The sequence below is a fragment of the Budorcas taxicolor genome, chromosome 8, assembly GCF_023091745.1.
Source record: "Budorcas taxicolor isolate Tak-1 chromosome 8, Takin1.1, whole genome shotgun sequence".
NCBI lineage: Eukaryota > Metazoa > Chordata > Mammalia > Artiodactyla > Bovidae > Budorcas > Budorcas taxicolor.
The window spans coordinates 105,407,471-105,427,412 of record NC_068917.1 but is presented as its reverse complement, the minus strand read 5'-3'; the positions used below and the strand labels follow the sequence as shown (position 1 = coordinate 105,427,412).

The 19,942-nt window shown below is 47.8% G+C and overlaps 1 protein-coding gene across 2 annotated transcripts in view; it reads right to left on the bottom strand.

Moving 5' to 3' along the window:
• Positions 1 to 19,942, bottom strand: part of SNX30 (sorting nexin family member 30) — a 255,807-nt gene that overhangs the window by 6,002 nt on the left and 229,863 nt on the right. For both annotated transcript variants that reach the window (XM_052644584.1, XM_052644586.1), the window contains 2 exons: positions 18,904 to 19,103; positions 6,858 to 6,944 (listed from right to left, as the gene is read on the bottom strand). In XM_052644584.1, the coding sequence (XP_052500544.1) occupies positions 6,858 to 6,944; positions 18,904 to 19,103 (287 nt within the window). The remainder of the gene's footprint in view (positions 1 to 6,857; positions 6,945 to 18,903; positions 19,104 to 19,942) is intronic.

The following is a 19,942-nucleotide window of genomic DNA, read 5'->3' as shown; positions in this document are numbered from 1 at the left end:
ATAAAGCTGGCTGGCTTCTCTCCTAACTCAAGAGGCTCCACTGGACTTTGATGGTGGCCAGGGGGTTCGGGGCAGGGAGGCAATCTGCCCAAAGCTGGGTCACACAGTCACCTACCAAATGCTTTCCCAAAACAAGTGAGGCCTTGTACATTTTGTGTGCTGAGGCCTCTGATCCCAAATGTAACCATCAAGGTCAATCTCTACCAACCAGGGAGGTTTTATACCCAGACATTATGGGCAAGGAGCCCAGAAACAAGCCCAAGCCTGGGGAAGTTGACTCCTTCAGGGTCTCCAAAGTGCTGAGGGCACTTGGCCATGGCTGAAGTATACAAGAGCAGGGAAAGGGAAGCCACCCAGGCGAGGGAATTCAAGTGTTGCCTGGCATGGAAACTATCCTGGGAGAGACGAGGATGAGTGAGAGAAGAAGATATAGAAAGGTATCCTAGGCAACTGAAAAGAAAAGAAATTTGGGGGATTCCCTGATGGTCCAGTGATTAGGGCACTGATAGTCCGTGCTTTCACTGCTGTGGGCTCAGATTCAATTCCTGATTGGGGAACTAAGATCCTGCAAGTTACTCAGCAAAACAAAACAAAACAAGTGAGGAACTTTTAAGGGCCAGGGTGAGTGTCCTCTAAAGCACTTATATTACTGGAGGAAATTTTAAAAAGGACTCGATTTTTATCTTCTGATGCCAGAACTGAAGTCACTTTTGCTTTTCCCTGCTGATTCACCTGTTACTGTTGGCCACCTTGGGGGAAACTGAAGTAAAAACAATACTGCCTGACTTTGCGTCTGCAAAGTCTGCAGAGCATCCCTGGCAAACATCCTGGGAACCAGCCTCCACCCAGCAAACCAGGCCTGGCCTCCCCGCCCTCCGGGGAGGCACAGTCCACTTCCCTTATTCCTCTTGCGACCACTGCTAACTATAGTATCTGGGGAAAAGTGTCCAGAAACAACATCCTGTTTGCTTAACAAAACTGCGGCAGCAAGCAGGAAAGCCAAGCTCTGAAAGGAAGACTTCCCAGACACAGTGAGAAGAGGCGGGCAGGCGCTCCGAATCCAGGGAGCGCTCGCCTAGGAAAGATTCCTGGGTCTGGTCTGGGGATGGAAGCTCTGGACTGTATGGCTGCCCGAGCCTCAGTGTGGGAAATGTTTTTAGCTTATCATTCTCCCAACATACTCCACACGGGGCACAGAGGGGACATGAAAGTGCTTAGGTCTCAGCAGGCAGATCTTGTCTCAAGTCTCCCAGAGTCGAGGCGGAAAGAAAACAAACATGGCTGGACATGGAGGGGAGATGGTTCACGTGCTTTCACTTCACTCGGAGCCTGTGACTCACACACTGTGAGGAGGAGCTGGAGACTGAGGACAACGTGGATGCGGGAGAGGGGAGGATACCACTGAGGCGACACCTAGCAGAAGATGGAGGGACTTCCCCAGTGTTACACTGGGGAGTTCACCTTGCAACGCAGGACATGGGTTCAACCCCTGGTCCAGGAACTAAGATCCTACATGCCGAGGAGCAACTAAGCCTGCACCCCACAACTAGAGAGCCCGTGTACTGCAAGAAAGCATCCCACATGACCTGGCAGAGATCCTGCGTGCTACAACTAAGACCCAGCCAAACAAGTATTAAAAAAAAGATGGTGGAAGTGGGGACCTGTGACTCCAGGGGACAGACAAGTGACGAGAGGTGAGACAACCCCTGGAGTCACCTCAGGAATGGCTCACAGGCCACAGACCGCTGAAGATACAGACAGAGCGAGAACCCCAGCTGGCAGAGAACAGAACTCATGGAAGGACCCACATGCGCAGGGTTACTCGAGGAGCTGGCAAAAGTTATTAAGAAGCCTGGACACAGAAGCACGAAACAAGTCAGAGAGAGCAGAGCCACAGAAGCACAAGGATGGAGGCGGCGGGGGGAGTGCGAGCTAAAAAGAAGGGAATAACAGCAACCTTGTGTTAAGAGGTGAGCTGTACTCTGAAGTAACCAGCTACTGAATTGCCCAACTTTATGGAGAGGAGGGCCACTGGGGCTTGTGTTCCTCTCATTTTTGTTTCTTTCTGGATGATGTCTCAATTTACCCATGAGCAACAACCAGCATTCCCTCTTATCTCAGAGTTTTGATTTTTTGACTGAGGTACTCTTAGAGGTATTGTCTGGAGGGGTTACAGATGGAAATATCTAATGCTAATGGTTGGGTGCTGCTGTTCACAACCTACCAAGAAGGACAAAAAAGTCTCCAGATAAGACTTCACTGTTATTTAGTTGCTAAGTCAGGTACAACTCTTTCATGACTCCGTGGATTGTATTCTGTTTATGGGATTATCCTGGCAAGAATACTGGAGAGGGTTGCTATTTCCTTCCCTAGGGAATCGTCCCAACCCAGGGATCAAACCTGCGTCTCCCCTGCCTCCTGCACTGGCAGGTTCTTCACCACTGAGCCACCTGGGAAGCCCCAGATAAGACCTCGTGAGACCAAAATTTCTAAAGAGAGGACAAGGCTGCATTCTCCATATTGGTTCCCCTAACTCTCATGAGAAGTTCCATTACAGGATATGAGTTATGGAGTGGAGGGGGAAGGGTAACACAGGATCAGATAAAGCATATATCTGTGTTAGAGAGCAGAGAGGGAATGTGAGTCCACGCAGCATTCACTGAGAAACATATCACCAAGCTCTTTCCATGAAACAGGCATTGCTCGGCCCTACATATAAATCTCTAAGTGTTCTTCTCAGAGGTAGGCTGGAGACATCATATTATCTGTTCCCATGATGACAGTAGGTTAATAAAGTCCTCAAAGATTACATAAGGCAGACATGACCCCAGTAATGGCAGGGGAGAGGGGACTCGTGGCTGCTGGGGGACAGGTGCCAGGACCAAGGACAGAGTCAGTTTGAGACAGGTGTCTTCTCAGTCACATGCTGCTAACTGAAAAACGGGCAGAGCTTCCTAACTGGTGCCATGTGAACAACAGCAATGCTGGTCCCCCCAGCCCCCGAGGAAGTCAGAGCTGGCCACCTCCAGTTTCAAGCAATCTGGTCTTCAATCCCAATGTTTCATACAAATATTTTCATTTTCTATGTGACCTGTGAGATGGAAGACAAGTTGAGAAAACACTGAGGCAGGGTCAAGTTTGAGAAGAGGCTACTGAATTTGGCAAATATTCAGTAAGAATGCTTAAAAAAAAAAAATAGAAAAAAAGATGCAAACTTCAGAGAATGGCTGGTGAGGAGGGAAAAGTGAGCACCCAAGATGTGTGGAAAGCGGACACTGAGGAGAGAGGAGCCCTGGGCTCGCGTGCGTGATGGCTGAATGGATGGGCAGGCCCAGGTTCTCCCCGCCAGTCCCTCCAGCATCAGCCACACATCTTCCAAAAGCAGGAAGTCTCCCCCTCAATGAAGCAAAGGTTGCTGCAAGCCCTCGCAGTGGGGATAAAGGGCTCCAGCTTGGGAACCAGACATATCGGGGGTCCAATTCCAGCTCCACCACGTCTGAGTTTTCGTGGGAGGGTCACACAGGTCCCCTGAGCCCTGGATGCTCATCTGTAAGGTGGGAACCGCACCGATAGAAGGCTGTTGTTGGAATTAAACAACGGAGGTGCCAGAGCCCTGCCCTGCTGTGGTAGGTTACTCTGGCTTCCTAAACCAGGCTGAGGTCACGGCTCCCGTGGAGAGAACTGGGAGTCATCAGGCACGCCTCTCCTCACTCACCAGAAGTATCTGGAAACAGCAGATACTCCTGCAGAACTCTCAGGCCTACGGAAGCTCCATATTCAGAAGTCCCCCTGTCTCTAGCTGCGATTTCAGAACTGGAGTTCTTGCTACCCACTGCCACATCCCCTTCATTCCAAAATGTTCACCATTCTGGTGGTTCTAAGAATTTGTAAAGGTCCATCGCCTTTGAGAGGCTCGCCCAAGTGGCCTCGAGTGCTCCCTCCCCTCCTCACCCTTGCTCACCCTGAGAAGCGCACATTTAGCCTTCTGCTCCATCCACCTCAGTCGCACCACACGCCTCCACCCACGATGGTGCTACCCACTTCCAACAGCCTCTGGAAGAATCCAGTACCAGGCTTCAGTGGGTCGGGGCCCGAAACAGCCCCTCTTTTTCTTTTAACCTTTCATAAAACATTCTCTCTTGGCATCCCTTTTTAAATTTTTTGAATCAACATGTGACTATATAAGCATTTGTAGAGAATCAAACACAGAATACAATGTGCCTGGTCCCCAGGGGTTTGCCCTCACAGGAGTTCACATTAGAGTGTGCATGCTTGCTGACCAGTTTTAAATGCAATTCCTTGGGCCCCCTCTGTTTCCACTAATAGCTTTGACAGCATCCCTTTGATAGCTTCTAAGGAAGGGCAAATTCTCAGATTTCCCTAAGTCCGTGGTCCTGACAGAGGCAGCAAAAAGCAGCCAGCTCCCTCCCTACTCAGAGCCTTTCATTTCTCCAAATTAAAATCAAAATTAAAATAAGGAAGCCGAGTCTGCACAATCAAAGCTCCACTTGCCTGAGAATAAACCACCTCAGGGTCTGTGGACTTTCCTTCACCTAAAACCACAGCAATCTTTAAATTTTACAATACAAACATTTTCCCTCCGTTCCAGAGGTCTCATTACTGCCTGCCTCCAGCACAGCACATGCCAAGAAGCTGCAGCCACCGGGCTCCCCATCCACCTGGCCAACAGACGGAGTCATAGGGCTCAGCCCTCTGTCCAAAGGCATCCACTCCCCTGTGAAATCCCAGTGAGGGACACTGAGACCCAAGAGGCCAACCCCTTCTGCTGGGTTACAAAGAAGTGGTCAGTTTTCAACACCTCTCCTTGGCTTCACATAAAATCAACTTTGCCTCACTCTTCAGAGCAACCTTTCAAGACTCAAAAGGAAGTCAGCCCCCAGACTCCCGCAGATCTTCTGTTTTCCAGCCCAGACCCCAACCTCCCTGTGAGAACCTCCCGTCTTCGGGTGGGAGTCCTTTCCTTGCCTGCAGCCCTGGGATGGACCTGTGAGCAGTCTTGTTTCCACGACAGTTACCAACAGTAGAGCCTGTTGAGTCCTGGGGGAACATCAGCCCTGACCCACTTCCTGAAAGCCTGGCTCTTTTCTCACCAACAGCAGCTCTGGAAAGTGAAGCTCAAACATAAGACACTAAACAGAACACAGCCAAACCTTAAGCTACTCAATTTCCCACAGCAGCTGTCTCTCTGTTGCTATAGACATCTGGGAGGCGTGGGAACGCAGGGGACACTTTGGGACACAAGGAAACATTGCCCCCAACACTGCACTCAGAAAAAAAAAAAATTAGTAATTAAAAAAAAAAGTGGCCAACAAACCTAGAAAACGAAGCTCTCGTTCAGCACTCCTACTAGAGGCAATGCGGAACCAGTCTGGACAATAGAGGACCCACCAGCACAGCATCTGTTATTGCATCAGACACTCGACTGATTCTCCCATCTTCACAGCAATCACATGGATGAATCCCACAGAGGCTGGGGACAGAGTGGGGATTCAAACCCAGGGCCATCTGATTCCAAGCCTGGGCTCCATCTACCAAGCGGTGGTTGATTGAACAGGCCGCCAACCAAGCCCTCCACGGTCCACCAAAGCAGCGGCTGCCCCAGACCCCAAACTGGAGACACAATTTCAGCTGACCCCACTGTTGATTACACTTACCTGCTTTGTTAAATATCACCATTGCTATACGAGAAGCAAGTTCACTTTGGAGTGGTTCAGAATCCCACAAAACAGAGGGAAGACAGACACTGCGCCCTCCTCCCACCCCCCTCGACGCTGTGCTTAGGGTGTGGGAATGTTTGGAACCTCCAGATTGGAAAGAAACCCTTCCCCCTCTTGGAAGAACTCTTGTGGCCAAGAGAATGAGTCAGATGGGTGAGCGAGTGATGCTCCAGGGAAGTGAGGGCAACAGCAGCAGGAAGATTTCAACACCCAAGATTTCACCCAGGCCGGCACAAAGGGCACAGCACGAGGCCCGAGCCCCACAGCTTAGCTGGGTGGAACGTGGGAGCCAGAAACAGCAGCTTCCTCTGCTCCCAGGTGGGTGTGACCCGCAGGCAGCCAGTTCGGCCTATTACTCATACCCTTTAGTTCCTGTCTGTGGTAAGGCATCATCCCAAATTGGGCTGAACAGCTACCAAAAGACCAGTTTCTGAGAAAGCTTGCACTGGGTGCTGAGTAGGTAGGACAGCTGATAGAACTATTTAAGTGACATCTTTTAAACACAGGATTTTCAGCTTCCAAGCTGGGCTAGTGGCAGAACTTCTTGTCTCTCCTTCCATCCCTTGCCAGGAAAAGTGACTTCTGTACTTATATTTAGAAGCTAAATTGTTAAGAGTGAGATTTTTAAATACAGTATCCCTTGTCATTCTTTTAAATGAGACTGAGATGTGGACTCAGCAGGCTGCACCGTGTTCCAGAAAATCAGAGGAGCGGCTTGGAGCTAGTCAGCGGGACCGGCAGCTACAGGCAAAGGGTGGCTGGGCACACAGCATTTTAACAGTGTACCTCTCGGCTTCTGTGCTTTTGGGTGGGTTACAGTTTTGAGAACACTGATCTAGACTGCCCTCCTTTCTCCTCAGTCCCATTTCATAGATGGGAACTGCCTCTGAATCGCGGAGCTGGAAACCTCAAAAAAAAAAAAACAACCCAGGAAACAGTAAGAAAAAGCTCAACCCCTCAATGTACATCGGACATAAAAGGGAGCAAAAAGAGGAAAAGAACAGCATCAACCCCACCCAGCTGGCACTGGTCACTTTGGTCATACCGATCAAGGGACATGAATTCACCTGGCACAGCTGTGGGGTGGCACAGCCCGCCCGCCCCAGGGGTTCCCCTGACCTTGGGCCGCTCTTCCTTCCTCAGAGCCACAGCTTCCAGTTTGGCTTCATACTCGGCTTGCACTTGGTCCCTCTTCTTCAGCACGCTCTGTGGGCGGGAGAAAGGGAAGCGTGAGCACACCCACTGCTTCTGCACCCCGTACCTGCCCAAGCCACCGCCACAAGTTCCTAGGATGGTCTGGCCGCAGCTGACACGGGCTCTGTTCCTAGGACTGCCTGGTCGTGGCTGACATGGGCTCCGGAGAGAGCCGGTGGAGGAGGGAGAGGAGAACCGTGCTTAGAGATGGAGCTTTCCAGTGCAGTAACTCAGCCTGATGCTCAAAGTCACAGAATCGCAGGGAAGGGTGGGTGGGGGGAGCAGTGCCCACCCCACGGGTATGTGGATGAGGGAAGGGTGGGTGGGGGGAGCGGTGCCCAACCCACAGGTATGTGGATGAGGGGACCCTCAGCCCCCTGTGCACAGAGACCTCAGCTGTGCCAGGCCATGGAGCCTGGCAGGTGCCAAGGTGGGATGCTGTCTGAACTGTTAATGGAAAAGTCTAAGTCAGGAGAGTTCTTGTCTCTTTAATTCATTGAGTTGCCCCCTGGTGGACTGATCCACTCAGTGATCCACTATTAGCCACGTATCTGTCCTCCACTCTGGGTCGGGTACCTGAAGAGCAAAGATACACAGCTCGGACCTGAGGGAGTCTGTCTATGGGAGATGTGTGGATGTGGAACGAGGCTGCTCGTGCTCAAAGAGCCACGGATGAGGCCAGAAGCCCTGCGACCACATGGGGAGACTGCCAGACGCAGCGCTGGATGGGCACAGGGGCCAGCCTGGGCAGGACTAGGGGGAGGCAAGCCAGGCACCCAGGATGCAAACTCTAAGGAGACACTCAGTCCTGGGTCTGTGCAAGTTCAAGGCTGGTACCTAAGTGTGAGTCCCTAAACTTATGCCCTGGGCGCCTCCCTCTGTCTCTGCCGCTCAGACCCCAACAGATAGAACAGAAAAGCTTACAGTCAACCTTCTAGAAAAGCATGTTTCATCCAAAGGTTTCTTTTTCTTCTTTTAGTAGAACCACAAGTGGCAAACCAAGAGTAGCAAGAACTTTCTTTGCCACTGACTCAGAAGTTTCTAATCTCTGAGTTTCTAATCTCCCGTTCTCCAGCAGAGCATGGGGTCCAGTGGGAGGGGGCTGTTCCTCGGCCACCGCAGTGGACACCTTCAGCTGTACAACGTGCTGAAACGTGATGAGTGACTGAGTCACGGACAGCGCTCTGGGGACAACCTTCTCATGGAAGGCGTCAGCATGGGGAACCCCCAGTCTCCCCTAAGTATGTACTTGGAGAAGTGTTTCACCATGAGAAGAGCATGAGATGAAACCTGTAATAGCTTCGCTTTTCATTGTTTTCCTCTCAACTTTCTCGAAGGTGCTCTGAGGTCTCCTCCCCACACTCGTCAGCCTCTGGGCCTAGAACTTTCAGCTGTGATGGAGAGGTTCCATGACCTGTATGGAGCAGCACAGCAGCCGCTAGGCCCACATGCCAACTGAGCTCTTGAAATGTGGCTGGTTTGGCTGAGGAACTGGATTTAAATTTTTATTTAATTTTCCATAATTTGAGTTTAAACTGAAATACCACCAATGGCAAGCGGCTGTCGTACTGGACGGAACAAATCTATAAAGCAAACACAAAAGAACAAAAAAGCCAGGGCTCCTTTCTAGATTTCACAGAGCCGAAAGCAGTCTAAATCTACTGGTCTCTTATCAGCAGGAGCTGCTCTCCGTGGGGACACAAATGTGGTTCCCTGGGGGCCAGGAGGACAGGGGTGGGGGGTGTTGTTGAGGAACCTGGTTCTGCCTTGTACTCCCTTCACAGGACGCCTCACGTGGTTTGGGAAAAGCACGCATATCCAGGCTAGGAACAGGCTCCACAAATGAGGAGTTGTTCCAAAGACACACCCCTGTCAGTGTGGCAAGAAACTCCCAGCCAAAGCTAGAAATGCTCTTAAAACGCCTTCAAAACACAGTAAGCACAGTGTGGCACGCTTCCTGTCCCCAGTTCTGCCGAGAGTCGCAAGTCTCTCTGATGAGGTTGCCAGGCCCTCAGGCAGGGAGGGACGGTGACAGGGGCCCTGTCAACTCCACTCAGCTCAGTGCGTCGCCTCTCCCCCGCCTCCAGGCAGGCGAGGGGGCCGAAGACGCAGCCACACTTCCTCAGGACTGCCCTGGCCCCGAGGAGAGGTAAGGGCTCTTTCTCCTCAGCCGCTGCCAGCCCGGAGCAACCAGAACGCGGCCTTCTCCTGAAGCCTGAAGAGGGGCTCTGGGCTAGCACCCCTACCTCATTGGACTGCAGAAAAAACTCACGACAACCACAAAAGCTCTTAACAACCCTGCGGAGGTGAAAGGGTGCTATCTCTGCTCTCCAGGCAAGAGCACTGAGGCACCCCGAAGCGGCCTGGCTGAGGCCACACCGCTGGCTAAGAGCACAGCGGTGGCTCACTCGGGCCTCTCTGCTGAATTCCAGAGCGCGCGTGGCTCCCCAGCCTGACTGCCAGCCAGCCAGGGCAACCAGTTCCGAACCAAGATAAACTGCTGAAGGCTACCGTCCTTGCTGGGAGCACCTTCGCACACCATGGGCGGTGGTCTGCAGGGACTGGCCTCCCTCCCCAAACAGCACAGGCTCTGCTGTTAGTCCCGGCCACGCTGGCCTCTGGTTGAGGGGGTCTCAGCCTACAACGGAGTGAAAGGGCCTTCAAGATACTGGGTCAGCATCTGCAGAGCAGTTTCTCCAGCACCGAGTGATGGGCCAAAGACCTTTACCCTCCGAGCTTCTCCCAGAGATCGACAGAGCTCTCTGATGCCAGTGGATGGGGGGATACATGCTTCCCACCCTGTGTCACTCTCCCCTGGGTCTGCACGGCCATCCCCACCCCACTTCTGTCTTGCCTTAACATCTCTTCATTTACCCAGGTGCTGGAGATCGGCAGAGAGCAAAACACACAGAACCCTCGCCTTCCTGGAGCTTACATTCCAGGGAGGCAGACAACACACAGATAAAACAGAATCGGCCTGAGAGTCTGGAAGATAACGCTAGGTGTTCGGGAGGAAAAACAAAAGCAGGAAGGAAGGTGTGCAGGACTGAGGGTCTGGGAGACGGCGAATTGCACACGGGGTGGCCCAGGAGGACCTCGATGAAAGGAAGCTCTTAATTAGAGACACGGAGTAAAGCTCTCTCAACGCTACATATATTTTTAATGTAGAGCATTTCATCATGATTTCCAAATGGTCCCAGTAACCTGGAACTTCACTACCTCTCTTTTCAAATGCAGAGGGGGAGAAAAATGACTCCTTACTTCAATAAATAAATTGCAAAGAAAAATAAATATAGGGGGAGGGATTCTTAAAATGATTAAACTATATCAAGCAATGTATGGATTTTATTTATATCCCACTTTGGAAAAAGCCGAAAAACAGTGTCTGAGGCAACTGGGGAAATTGAACACTAACTGCCTATTTGAGGAACTATTAAGAAAAAAAATATCCATTTAGGTGTGACACTACGAACAAAGCTAGTGGAGGTGATGGAATTCCAGTGGAGCAATTTCAAATCCTGAAAGATGATGCTGTGAAAGTGCTGCACTCAGCACGCCAGCAAATGTGGAAAACTCAGCAGTGGCCACAGGACTGAAAAGGTCAGTTTTCATTCCAATCCCTCAGACAGGCAAGGCCAAAGAATGCTCAAACTACCGCACAATTACATTAATCTCACACACTAGTAAAGTAATGCTCAAAATTCTCCAAGCCAGGCTTCAGCAATATGTGAACCAGGAACTTCAGATGTTCAAGCTGGTTTTAGAAAAGGCAGAGGAACCAGAGATCAAATTGCCAACATCCGCTGGATCATGGAAAAAGCAAGAGAGTTCCAGAAAAACATCTATTCCTGCTTTCTTGACTATGCCAAAGCCTTTGACTGTGTGGATCACAATCAACTGTGGAAAATTCTGAAAGAGATGGGAATACCAGACCACCTGACCTGCCTCTTGAGAAACCTGTATGCAGGTCAGGAAGCAACAGTTAGAACTGGACATGGAACAACAGACTGGTTCCAAATAGGAAAAGGAATACATCAAGGCTGTATATTGTCACCCTGCTTATTTAACTTATATGTAGAGTACATCACGAGAAACGCCGGGCTGGAAGAAGTACAAGGTGGAATCAAGACTGCTGGGAGAATATCAATAACCTCAGATATGCAGATGACATCACCCTTATGGCAGAAAGTGAAGAAGAACTAAAGAGTCTCTTGATGAAAGTTAAAGAGGAGAGTGAAAAAGTTGGCTTAAAGCTCGACATTCAGAAAACTAAGATCATGGCATCCAGTCCCATCACTTCATGGCAAATAGATGGGGAAACAGTGGCAACAGTGGCTGACTTTATTTTTAGGGGCTCCAAAATCACGGCAGATGGTGATTCCAGCCATGAAATTAAAAGACACTTACTCCTTGGAAGGAAAGTTATGACTGACCTAGACAGCATATTGAAAAGCAGAGACATTACTTTGCCGACTAAGGTCCGTCTAGTCAAGGCCATGGTTTTTCCAGTAGTCATGTCTGGATATGACAGTTGGACTATAAAGAAAGCTGAGTGCCGAAGAATTGATGCTTTTGAACTGTGGTGTTGAAGAAGACTCTTGAGAGTCCCTTGGACTTCAAGATCCAACCAGTCCATCCTAAAGGAGATCAGTCCTGGGTGTTCATTGGAAGGACTGATGTTGAAGCTGAAACTCCAATACTTTGGCCACCTCATGCAAAGAGCAGACTCATTTGAAAAGACCCTGGTGCTGGTAAAGATTGAGGGCAGGAGGAGAAGGGGACAACAGAGGATGAGATGGTTGGATGGCATCACCGACTCAATGGACATGAGTTTAGGTGAACTCCGGGAGTTAGTGATAGACAGGGAGGCCTGGTGTGCTGCGGTTCATAGGGTCGCAAAGAGTCGGACACGACTGAGAGATTGAACTGAACTGAATAATGTGGTCCTTCTTTTTTTTTTAAAAGAATGCTTGGGGACTTCCTTGGTGGTCCAGTGGTTAAGACTTCACCTTCCAAAGAAGGGTGTACGGTTTCGATCCCTGGCTGGGGAGCTGAGATCCCACATGCTACATGGTCAAAAAACCCAAAAACATAAAACAGAACCGATATTGTAACAAATTCAATAAAGACTTTTAAAAATGATCAGCATTAAAAAAATTTTTTAAAAGAATGTATTTTAGAGATATGTATTTTTGTATGAAATGATTTAATGCCTGAGATTTGCTTTAAAATAAGCCAGGGGGTGGGGGTTGGGAGCAGGTGGGAGGAGAGCTAGAATAAGATGGAACGTGAGTGGGCGAGTGTTTGAATAAAAAAGTTAAGCAATGGAAACATAATACCTGTCATCCAAAATGTTTACAGAGCAAACTAATAACCGTTATTAAACAAAAGCATCAGGAAATTAGATCACAGATACTAGGCAGGCCAACAAGTTTGTTCAAGTTTTTCCATACCATCTTGCGGAAAAGCCAAATTTACAGAAAACCCGAATGAACTTTTTTGGCTGACCCAGTACAGCCTGTGGTTTGGCTCTCGACATCTGCACTGGTTTTTCCCAACGTGCCATGGTGGTCAGGATCAACTGGAAAGCCCGACACCCAGGAAACAGGAACGCCTCCCCTTAAGGAGGCTGTGGGTTCACAGACGTGGGGGCGGAGGAAAATGCAGTCCAAAGACAGCCCCAGTGCAAATGGTCAGCAGCTATCCCGAAGGCTCCCGGGGTCCAGAAGGTTTTTGAGCATCAGATCCTTTTGTAAGAGGTGAAACGGGACTGAGAGAGTAAATGAGAGCAGTAGGAACAGCTCAGCCACATGGAGAGGATGACAGTACAGGGTGGCCTACGGCCTGGTACGCCTAGGGCTGACAGCCCGAGAGCGCCAGGGGGAGACTGTGTATAACGAGGAGTGTTCCGTAACAAAGAAGCTCAAATGAGAATAAAACTCAAACACACAAAACCAAACCAAGTCCAGACTCACAGAGAACAGGCCAGTGGTTGTCAGAGGGAAGAAGGGTTATTAGGAGGGTTACGAAATGGCTAAAGGGGATCCAGAGGTACAAAATTCCAGACATGACTAAGTCATGAGGGCGCACCGTCACGGAGAACATGGTTATAACACTGCGCTAACCCTGTTAGGTGACAGAAGGCAACTAAACTTGTTTTGGTGATCACTTTACAGTGTATGCAAATACGGGGTCATTAAGGGCACACATGAGACTAATATGTCAAATGCACTTCAATTTTGAACATTTATAATAACTGAAAAACGTCTGACACCCAACATAGCCCTGGGGCCTGTCTTTGGGTGTCCCTCCATGAGAGCATTTCCCTAGAGGCAAGAAATTTAGTCTGAATTTGATCCTGGTGACATAATGTGTGACTTAAATGACCAAACTTAGGTCGCCCTTTCCAACATGCTCTTTTTTACCTTACACATTCGTTCTTTGATGACAGACCACCTGTGAGTTACATTTTCTAGGACAATGTTGCTAATACTAAAACCACACATTGTGCCTTCATTTTCAACAATATTTGTTACAGATAATTTGAAAAATAAAGAAAAATGTAAAGGAAGGGGTTAAGCATCAACCACCTCATCTTTCAGGCACGGCCGGTAACATGTTTTGTCTTCACTTCCAGTCTTTTCTCTTGAATGACTCTGATGCTCCCCCATCTCTCTGTTTGCTCCTCCTGTTTTCCAGATATTAGATATCTGAGATACTGGTAGATATCTGGTCTGGTCTGGTCCTCTCACTTTTGTTTATTTTTTCTCTCCAATCCTCCATCTGTCTTTCTGTTTCATTTTATAGTCATTTCCTTAAACTGTTCTTCTAACTGTGGTTTTGTTTTTTCATTTCTGTCCTGATCGTCATTCCATGAGCTCTTTGCTTATTCTCTGGAATTTTAAAAATGCTTATTTTATAGCTGTGACATCTCTTCTCTTTATGAAGATACCAATGAATTTTTTTTTCCTGGAAAAGTTCTCCCGCAGTGATGTTTCATGTTTTCCCTTCTTTGTATTTACTTGTAGTCACATTAGAAGCTTCCCTTAAATATTTGGTGAGCCTTTTTTGCACACTCTCCCAAGACGGAAACACTAAAAACTGGTTGAAACTTCTCTGATATTGAGGGCTTCCTGACAGTTCTCTACAGGGACTCTGCTGGGTCCTTTCATTGAGGATTCCTCCCTCCCACTAAATATCAGTATATTCTAGTCTCTTCTCCCAGCCTGGAGAAGAGACTCTAAAAGCCTTCTCCCTTTTAGATTTTTCTAAAAGGCCCTCCAACTCTTCCAGGAAAAGGTATAAGGCTGAGAGCCCAAGCAGAGGAAGACAACCAAGAGTTTCAACATTCAGTAACCTTTTGCTCTTGATTTTAGGATTTCAGTCCCCACCCTCAACGGTGCCTGGTGTCTCTTGGAGCAGAGACCCTCTATGGGGACTTCCCCAGTGACTCAGTGGGTAAAAAATCCGCCTGCAATGCAGAAGATACAGGAAACGTGGGTTCGATCCCTGGGTTGGGAAGATCCCCCGGAGGAGGAAAATGGCTACACACTCCAGTATTCTTGACTGGAGAAGCCCACGGACAGAGGAGACTGGTGGGCTACAGTCTCAAAGAGTCGGACACGACTGAGCAATCAAGCGTGTGCAGCAGAGAATACACCCCCAGTTCTGCCCGAGTGGTGAAGGGACAGTGCCCCGGTGTTTGGAAGGAGGACAGAACTGGACGCTCTAGCTGCTTCTTAAACAGACTCCTGCTCAACCCTTGTCTTCAGCTCCCTCTTTCCCGCAGTCCCAGAGGTAGCTGGTGCTGTCCACTCTTCACCTTCCTGAAAGAGTCCGCAGAGTAAACCAGGTGGCTTCTCAGTTTTCCCCACAGTCAGCTTAAGCAGCCTTGAGTCACCTGAGTCTCTACCACCTCTCAACTCGCTTTTGGTTCCTAATTGTACTGCTGCAGTTTCCCTTCCTGCTGCTCTTCCCGCCCACTGCCCCCCACCCCCGCCCCGCGGACTTAAGCCCTAAAAAAAGAAAAAAGAAATCATTCTGGAGTCATTCTGATTGTATGAAAAGAGGAAGTTTCAATATGTATCCAGTCAGCCCTAACTGGGAATCTCAGAGTTTTGATTTTTATATTTTTCTAAATTTAAAAATATTTGAGATCATTATGTACATTGATACATCCCTAATTCTTCACATTTTCAAGAAATCAGGCCCTCAAGCCTATAGCCACTTTTGTTTAGGAAGGAGGACTTTCTTCCCCTCAAATCAGCCTTCTAGAAAATCTCTTTTAAGTTTTGAAAGGCACCCACCCCACTCCAGTACTCTTGCCTGGAAAATCCCATGGATGGAGGAGCGTGGTAGGCTGCAGTCCATGCTAAAGGTCAGACACGACTGAGCGACTTCCCTTTCACTTTTCACTTTCGTGCATTGGAGAAGGAAATGGCAACCCACTCCAGTGTTCTTGCCTGGAGAATCCCAGGGACAGGGGAGCCTGGTGGGCTGCCGTCTATGGGGTCGCCCAGAGTCGGACGCGACTGAAGTGACTTAGCAGCAGCTAAGTGGGCAACCTAAAAGCATAGACTAGTCACTTGACTCATTAGCTCCACCTCGTGGTCTCTGGGGGAGTAGGCGCATGGGCCAAAGAAATCAGACTGGACCTGGACTTTACCATAGTAAGTGAAGTTTAAGTCAGACAGAGAAAGATAAATATCATATTATACCGCTCACATGTAGAATCCAACTTTTAAAAAATGACACACAAGAACTTACAAAACAGAAACAGACATATATATCAAAAACAAACATGGTTAACAGAAGGGAAACATGGTGATCAGGAGCTTGGGATTAACATGCATACAGTACTATACATAAAACAGATAACCAAGAAGGACCTACTGTATAGCATTGGGAACTCTACTCAGTATTCTGTAATAACTTCTATGGGGAAAAGGTCTGAAACAGAATGAATATATGTATAACCGAATCACTTTGTTGTACACCTGAAACAAACACAGCATTGTAAAATCAACTATACTCCAAAAAAATTTTTAAGAAAAATTTAAAATAAAGTCAAGAGATCATATGGCAATGAAATAATCAGAATTTTTAAAACAATTGTTGGGTCTTCCAACCCAAACCTCGTAGCTACATCTTACATCTCGAATCACGATCAGCAGCGACTTCCGCATTATTAAGTCTGATGGTCACTGCTTACCATGTTCTTTCTAACAGTTGTTTCTCTGGGCTTCACTAAGGTCCTCCTCTACTCTTTCTCCTAGCACACTGACCACTCCTTCTCAGGCTCCTTTCTCCTACTTGTCCAGCCCCCTAATTAGGTGTCAGACCGCTAGATACTGGAAGATACAGGAAGAGTCCCGGACTATTTGCCTCAGTCTCATCTCACCAGATGATAGTCCCAACCCTCACAGATTTAAACGCCATCTATAAACAAACGACTCCCAAATTTCTATTCCTTCTGAACTCATAACCAGCTGCCATGACAGCTCTACTTCAATGTCTAATAGGCACTTTTTTTGAACTCAGTATGGCCAAAACAACTTGATTCCCAACTGTTCGTCTCCAAACTTCTGCACCTCACTAAACAGGACCTTTATCAACACAGTTGCTGAAGCCCAAAACCCAGGAGTCATCCTCAAATTCCCTCATGTCTCACTTCACATTAACATAGCAGCAAGTCTAGCTGGTCCTGCACACAAAATATATCCCAAGTTTGCTCACTTCCCCAAGCTCTACCCTCAGTTCTCTGCTACTCGGCTCCCTGCAACACTTTCCTGATGGCCTCTGGACCTTTATCTCTCTCTCCATCTCCCCGACCCTTTCTCTCCACAATCCATTCTTCGTTATTATAGCACCAGCTGTCTTCCTAAAGTACAAACCATAGCCTATCATTTCCCTCCATGAAACCAAATGGCTTCTCTTTTATTCCTAAGAACAAAATCCAGACTTACCAACTATGACCTTTAAGACACTACCATATCTCCTCACGTCTTATCCTTTACTTATCTGACCTCCCCACCTGCCACCCATTCCCTTGCTCAACTGGCTCCACTCGCATTGGCCTTTACCTTATCACTCTCTCCCTGACTCTCATCTCACTAGTTATCACCAGTACTTCTGAGATAAGCATGCTCTTTGACTCGCTACGTGTAGATAAACCTACTACAAGTTATTAAAAATAACAAGATAGGTGTCATACAATAGTTAGATATCTGTAAACATTCTAAATGCACCACACTGTCAGCTTCAATTAAATATTCACTGACTGCCTTCCACGAATAAGGGAGTGTGAGATATGAAGTATAGGGCCCTTCCCTAACTTTCTTAAATAAAGTTTCTCCAACTCCTGGCCTGCTCATATTGACACCAGTGCTCAAAAAACACTGCTAGGACTTTGCTAAAGGCTCTAACATGTTCTCTCTCCCAGCCCATCACTATCATAACCATATTTTATATACACGCTGTGTATAGAATGTGAGCCCATATAAGGGGCTTACCTGCAGATGTCTACAGCGTGTTTGAGTCCTGGGCCTGAGGGTAACTTTGGTACCCTTCTCTCTCAAGCTCTGTCCACTCCACAGTGTTCTTGGAAGCACACATCCTCAGCCACCAATCCAGCACAAGCTGCCTTCACTGTCCACTGACCATGACCCATCAGTTCCACGTGGGCTCCTAGGGCTGTTTGCTGTGCTTTCTCTCTGCCTCTGAGGGGAACAGAACGTGCCGTGCCACGAGGACACTTAAAGACAGACAAGGTCCGCCTCAGCCTTGACAAGCAGGAACTGACTCAGTTTCTCTCGCCAACAGTAAAGGCATCAATATAAGGTGGCTGCTCATTAGAACTGGGACCGTGGAGCAGAGAAAAGATCTACCCGTGAGCCTCTGCTTCTTCATCTATAAAAATGAGCCAGCTAGCCAAGATAAACCTTGCCCACCATCACAGGAGTCCCCCGCAGCTACACTCTCCAACCGGTCTAACTGCAGGCTGGGGCAGTTTCTAATGCGGACATTAAAGCATTTGATCCTGTACCTGAATCTTATCACTTCTGCCCTAAAATTTTACAATGATATGCTTTGGGTTGGTTTTCTGTCCAGTCCTTTTGCTGGGTAATCACCCTGTCCTTTTCATCTAAAGACTTATGCCCCTTGGTTTAGGGAAACTTTCTTGTATTGCTTCTTTCGTAATTTCCTTTTCTCAGTTTTCTCTGTCCTTTCAATCATAACTCTTATTAGTCAGACGCTGAACCTTCGAGATGAATCCTCTACGTCTTTTATCCTTCTTTCACATTTTCAGTATTTTCGCATTTTTGTTCTACTTTCCAGCTACATTTTTTTTACAATACTTCCCAAGATTTCCTCAGCCTCATTTTCCAACTGTGCTCTTCAATTTTATTTTAGCAACCACATGTTAACTTCAAAGAGCTCTAATTATTATTCAATTGCTCTTTTCTCACAACATACTGTTCTTAATCAGATGTTACATCTCAAACACTCAGAGAACTCTACCTAGCTCCCTCTCTAAGATTCTAGTAAGAATCTCTTCCAAACTTACTTTTTTTTTCATTTAATTCACATACTTGGATTCACCATGTGTTCCTTTTACATGTTCAAGAAAGAGGTCAGTCCACATGTCTGACCCTGCCCATCTAGGAAGAAGGAAACCTAAGTGAAGTGAAGTGAAGGTCACTCAGTCATGTCCGACTCTTTGCGACTCCGTGGACTATACAGTCCATGGAATCCTCCAGGCCAGAATACTGGAGTGGATAGCTGTTCCCTTCTCCTGGGGATCTTTCCAACCCAGGGATCAAACCCAGGTCTACCACATTGCAGGCAGATTCTTTACCAGCTGAGCCACCAGAGAAGCCCAATACCACAAGCAAATAGGCAGTAACCAATTAGTTTTTGGTTAATGACAACAAAGAAAGTACCTAGGTGCACAATGAGGGAGCCAGCTTACCTTCATGGAGTCAGAGTATAAAATATATTCCCTGAGCACAGGTAGAAAGTCCTCTGTCATGTCATCGGTCAGTTCCTCCAAGGCTGTAGAGCAGTTGCCGATGCAGGCTGACACACCCTCCAGGGGCTCGGCCAGCTCCGCCTCTAGGGCGCTCCATGTGGAGTACACGGGCCCGTATTCTCTCAGCTCTACAAGGTACTCTAAAAGGGGAAGAGAAACCAGTTGAGATCTGGCTGGGCAAGAAACTGTGGAAAATTATGAAAGAGACTGGAAAACCAGATCACCTGACCTGCCTCTTCAGAAATCTGTATGCAGGTCAGGAAGCAACAGTTAGAACTGGACATGGAACAACAGACTGGTTCCAAATAGGAAAAGGAGTACGTCAAGGCTATATATTATTACTCTGCTTATTTAACTTATATGCAGAGTACATCATGAGAAACGCTGGGCTGGAAGAAGCACAAGCTGGAATCAAGATTGCCGGGAGAAATATCAATAACCTCAGATATGCAGATGACACCACCCTTATGGCAGAAAGCGAAGAAGAACTAAAGAGCCTCTTGATGAAAGTGAAACAGGAGAGTGAAAAAGTTGGCTTAAAGCTCAACATTCAGAAAACGAAGATCATGGCATCTGGTCCCATCACTTCATGGCAAATAGATGGGGAAACAGTAGAAACAGTGGCCGACTTTATTTTGGGGGGCTCCAACGTCACTGCAGATGCTGATTGCAGCCATGAAATTAAAAGATGCTTGCTCCTTGGAAGGAAAGTTATGACCAACCTAGATAGCATATTCAAAAGCAGAGACATTACTTTGTCAACAAAGGTCTATCTAGCTAAGGCTATGGTTTTTCCAGTAGCCATGTATGGATATGAAAGTTGTACTATAAAAAAAGCTGAGTGCCAAAGAATTGATGCTTTTGAACTGTGGTGTTGAAGAAGACTCTTGAGAGTCTCTTGGACTGCAAGGAGATCCAACCAGTCCATCCTAAAGGAGATCAGTCCTGAGTGTTCACTGGAAGGACTGATGTTGAAGCT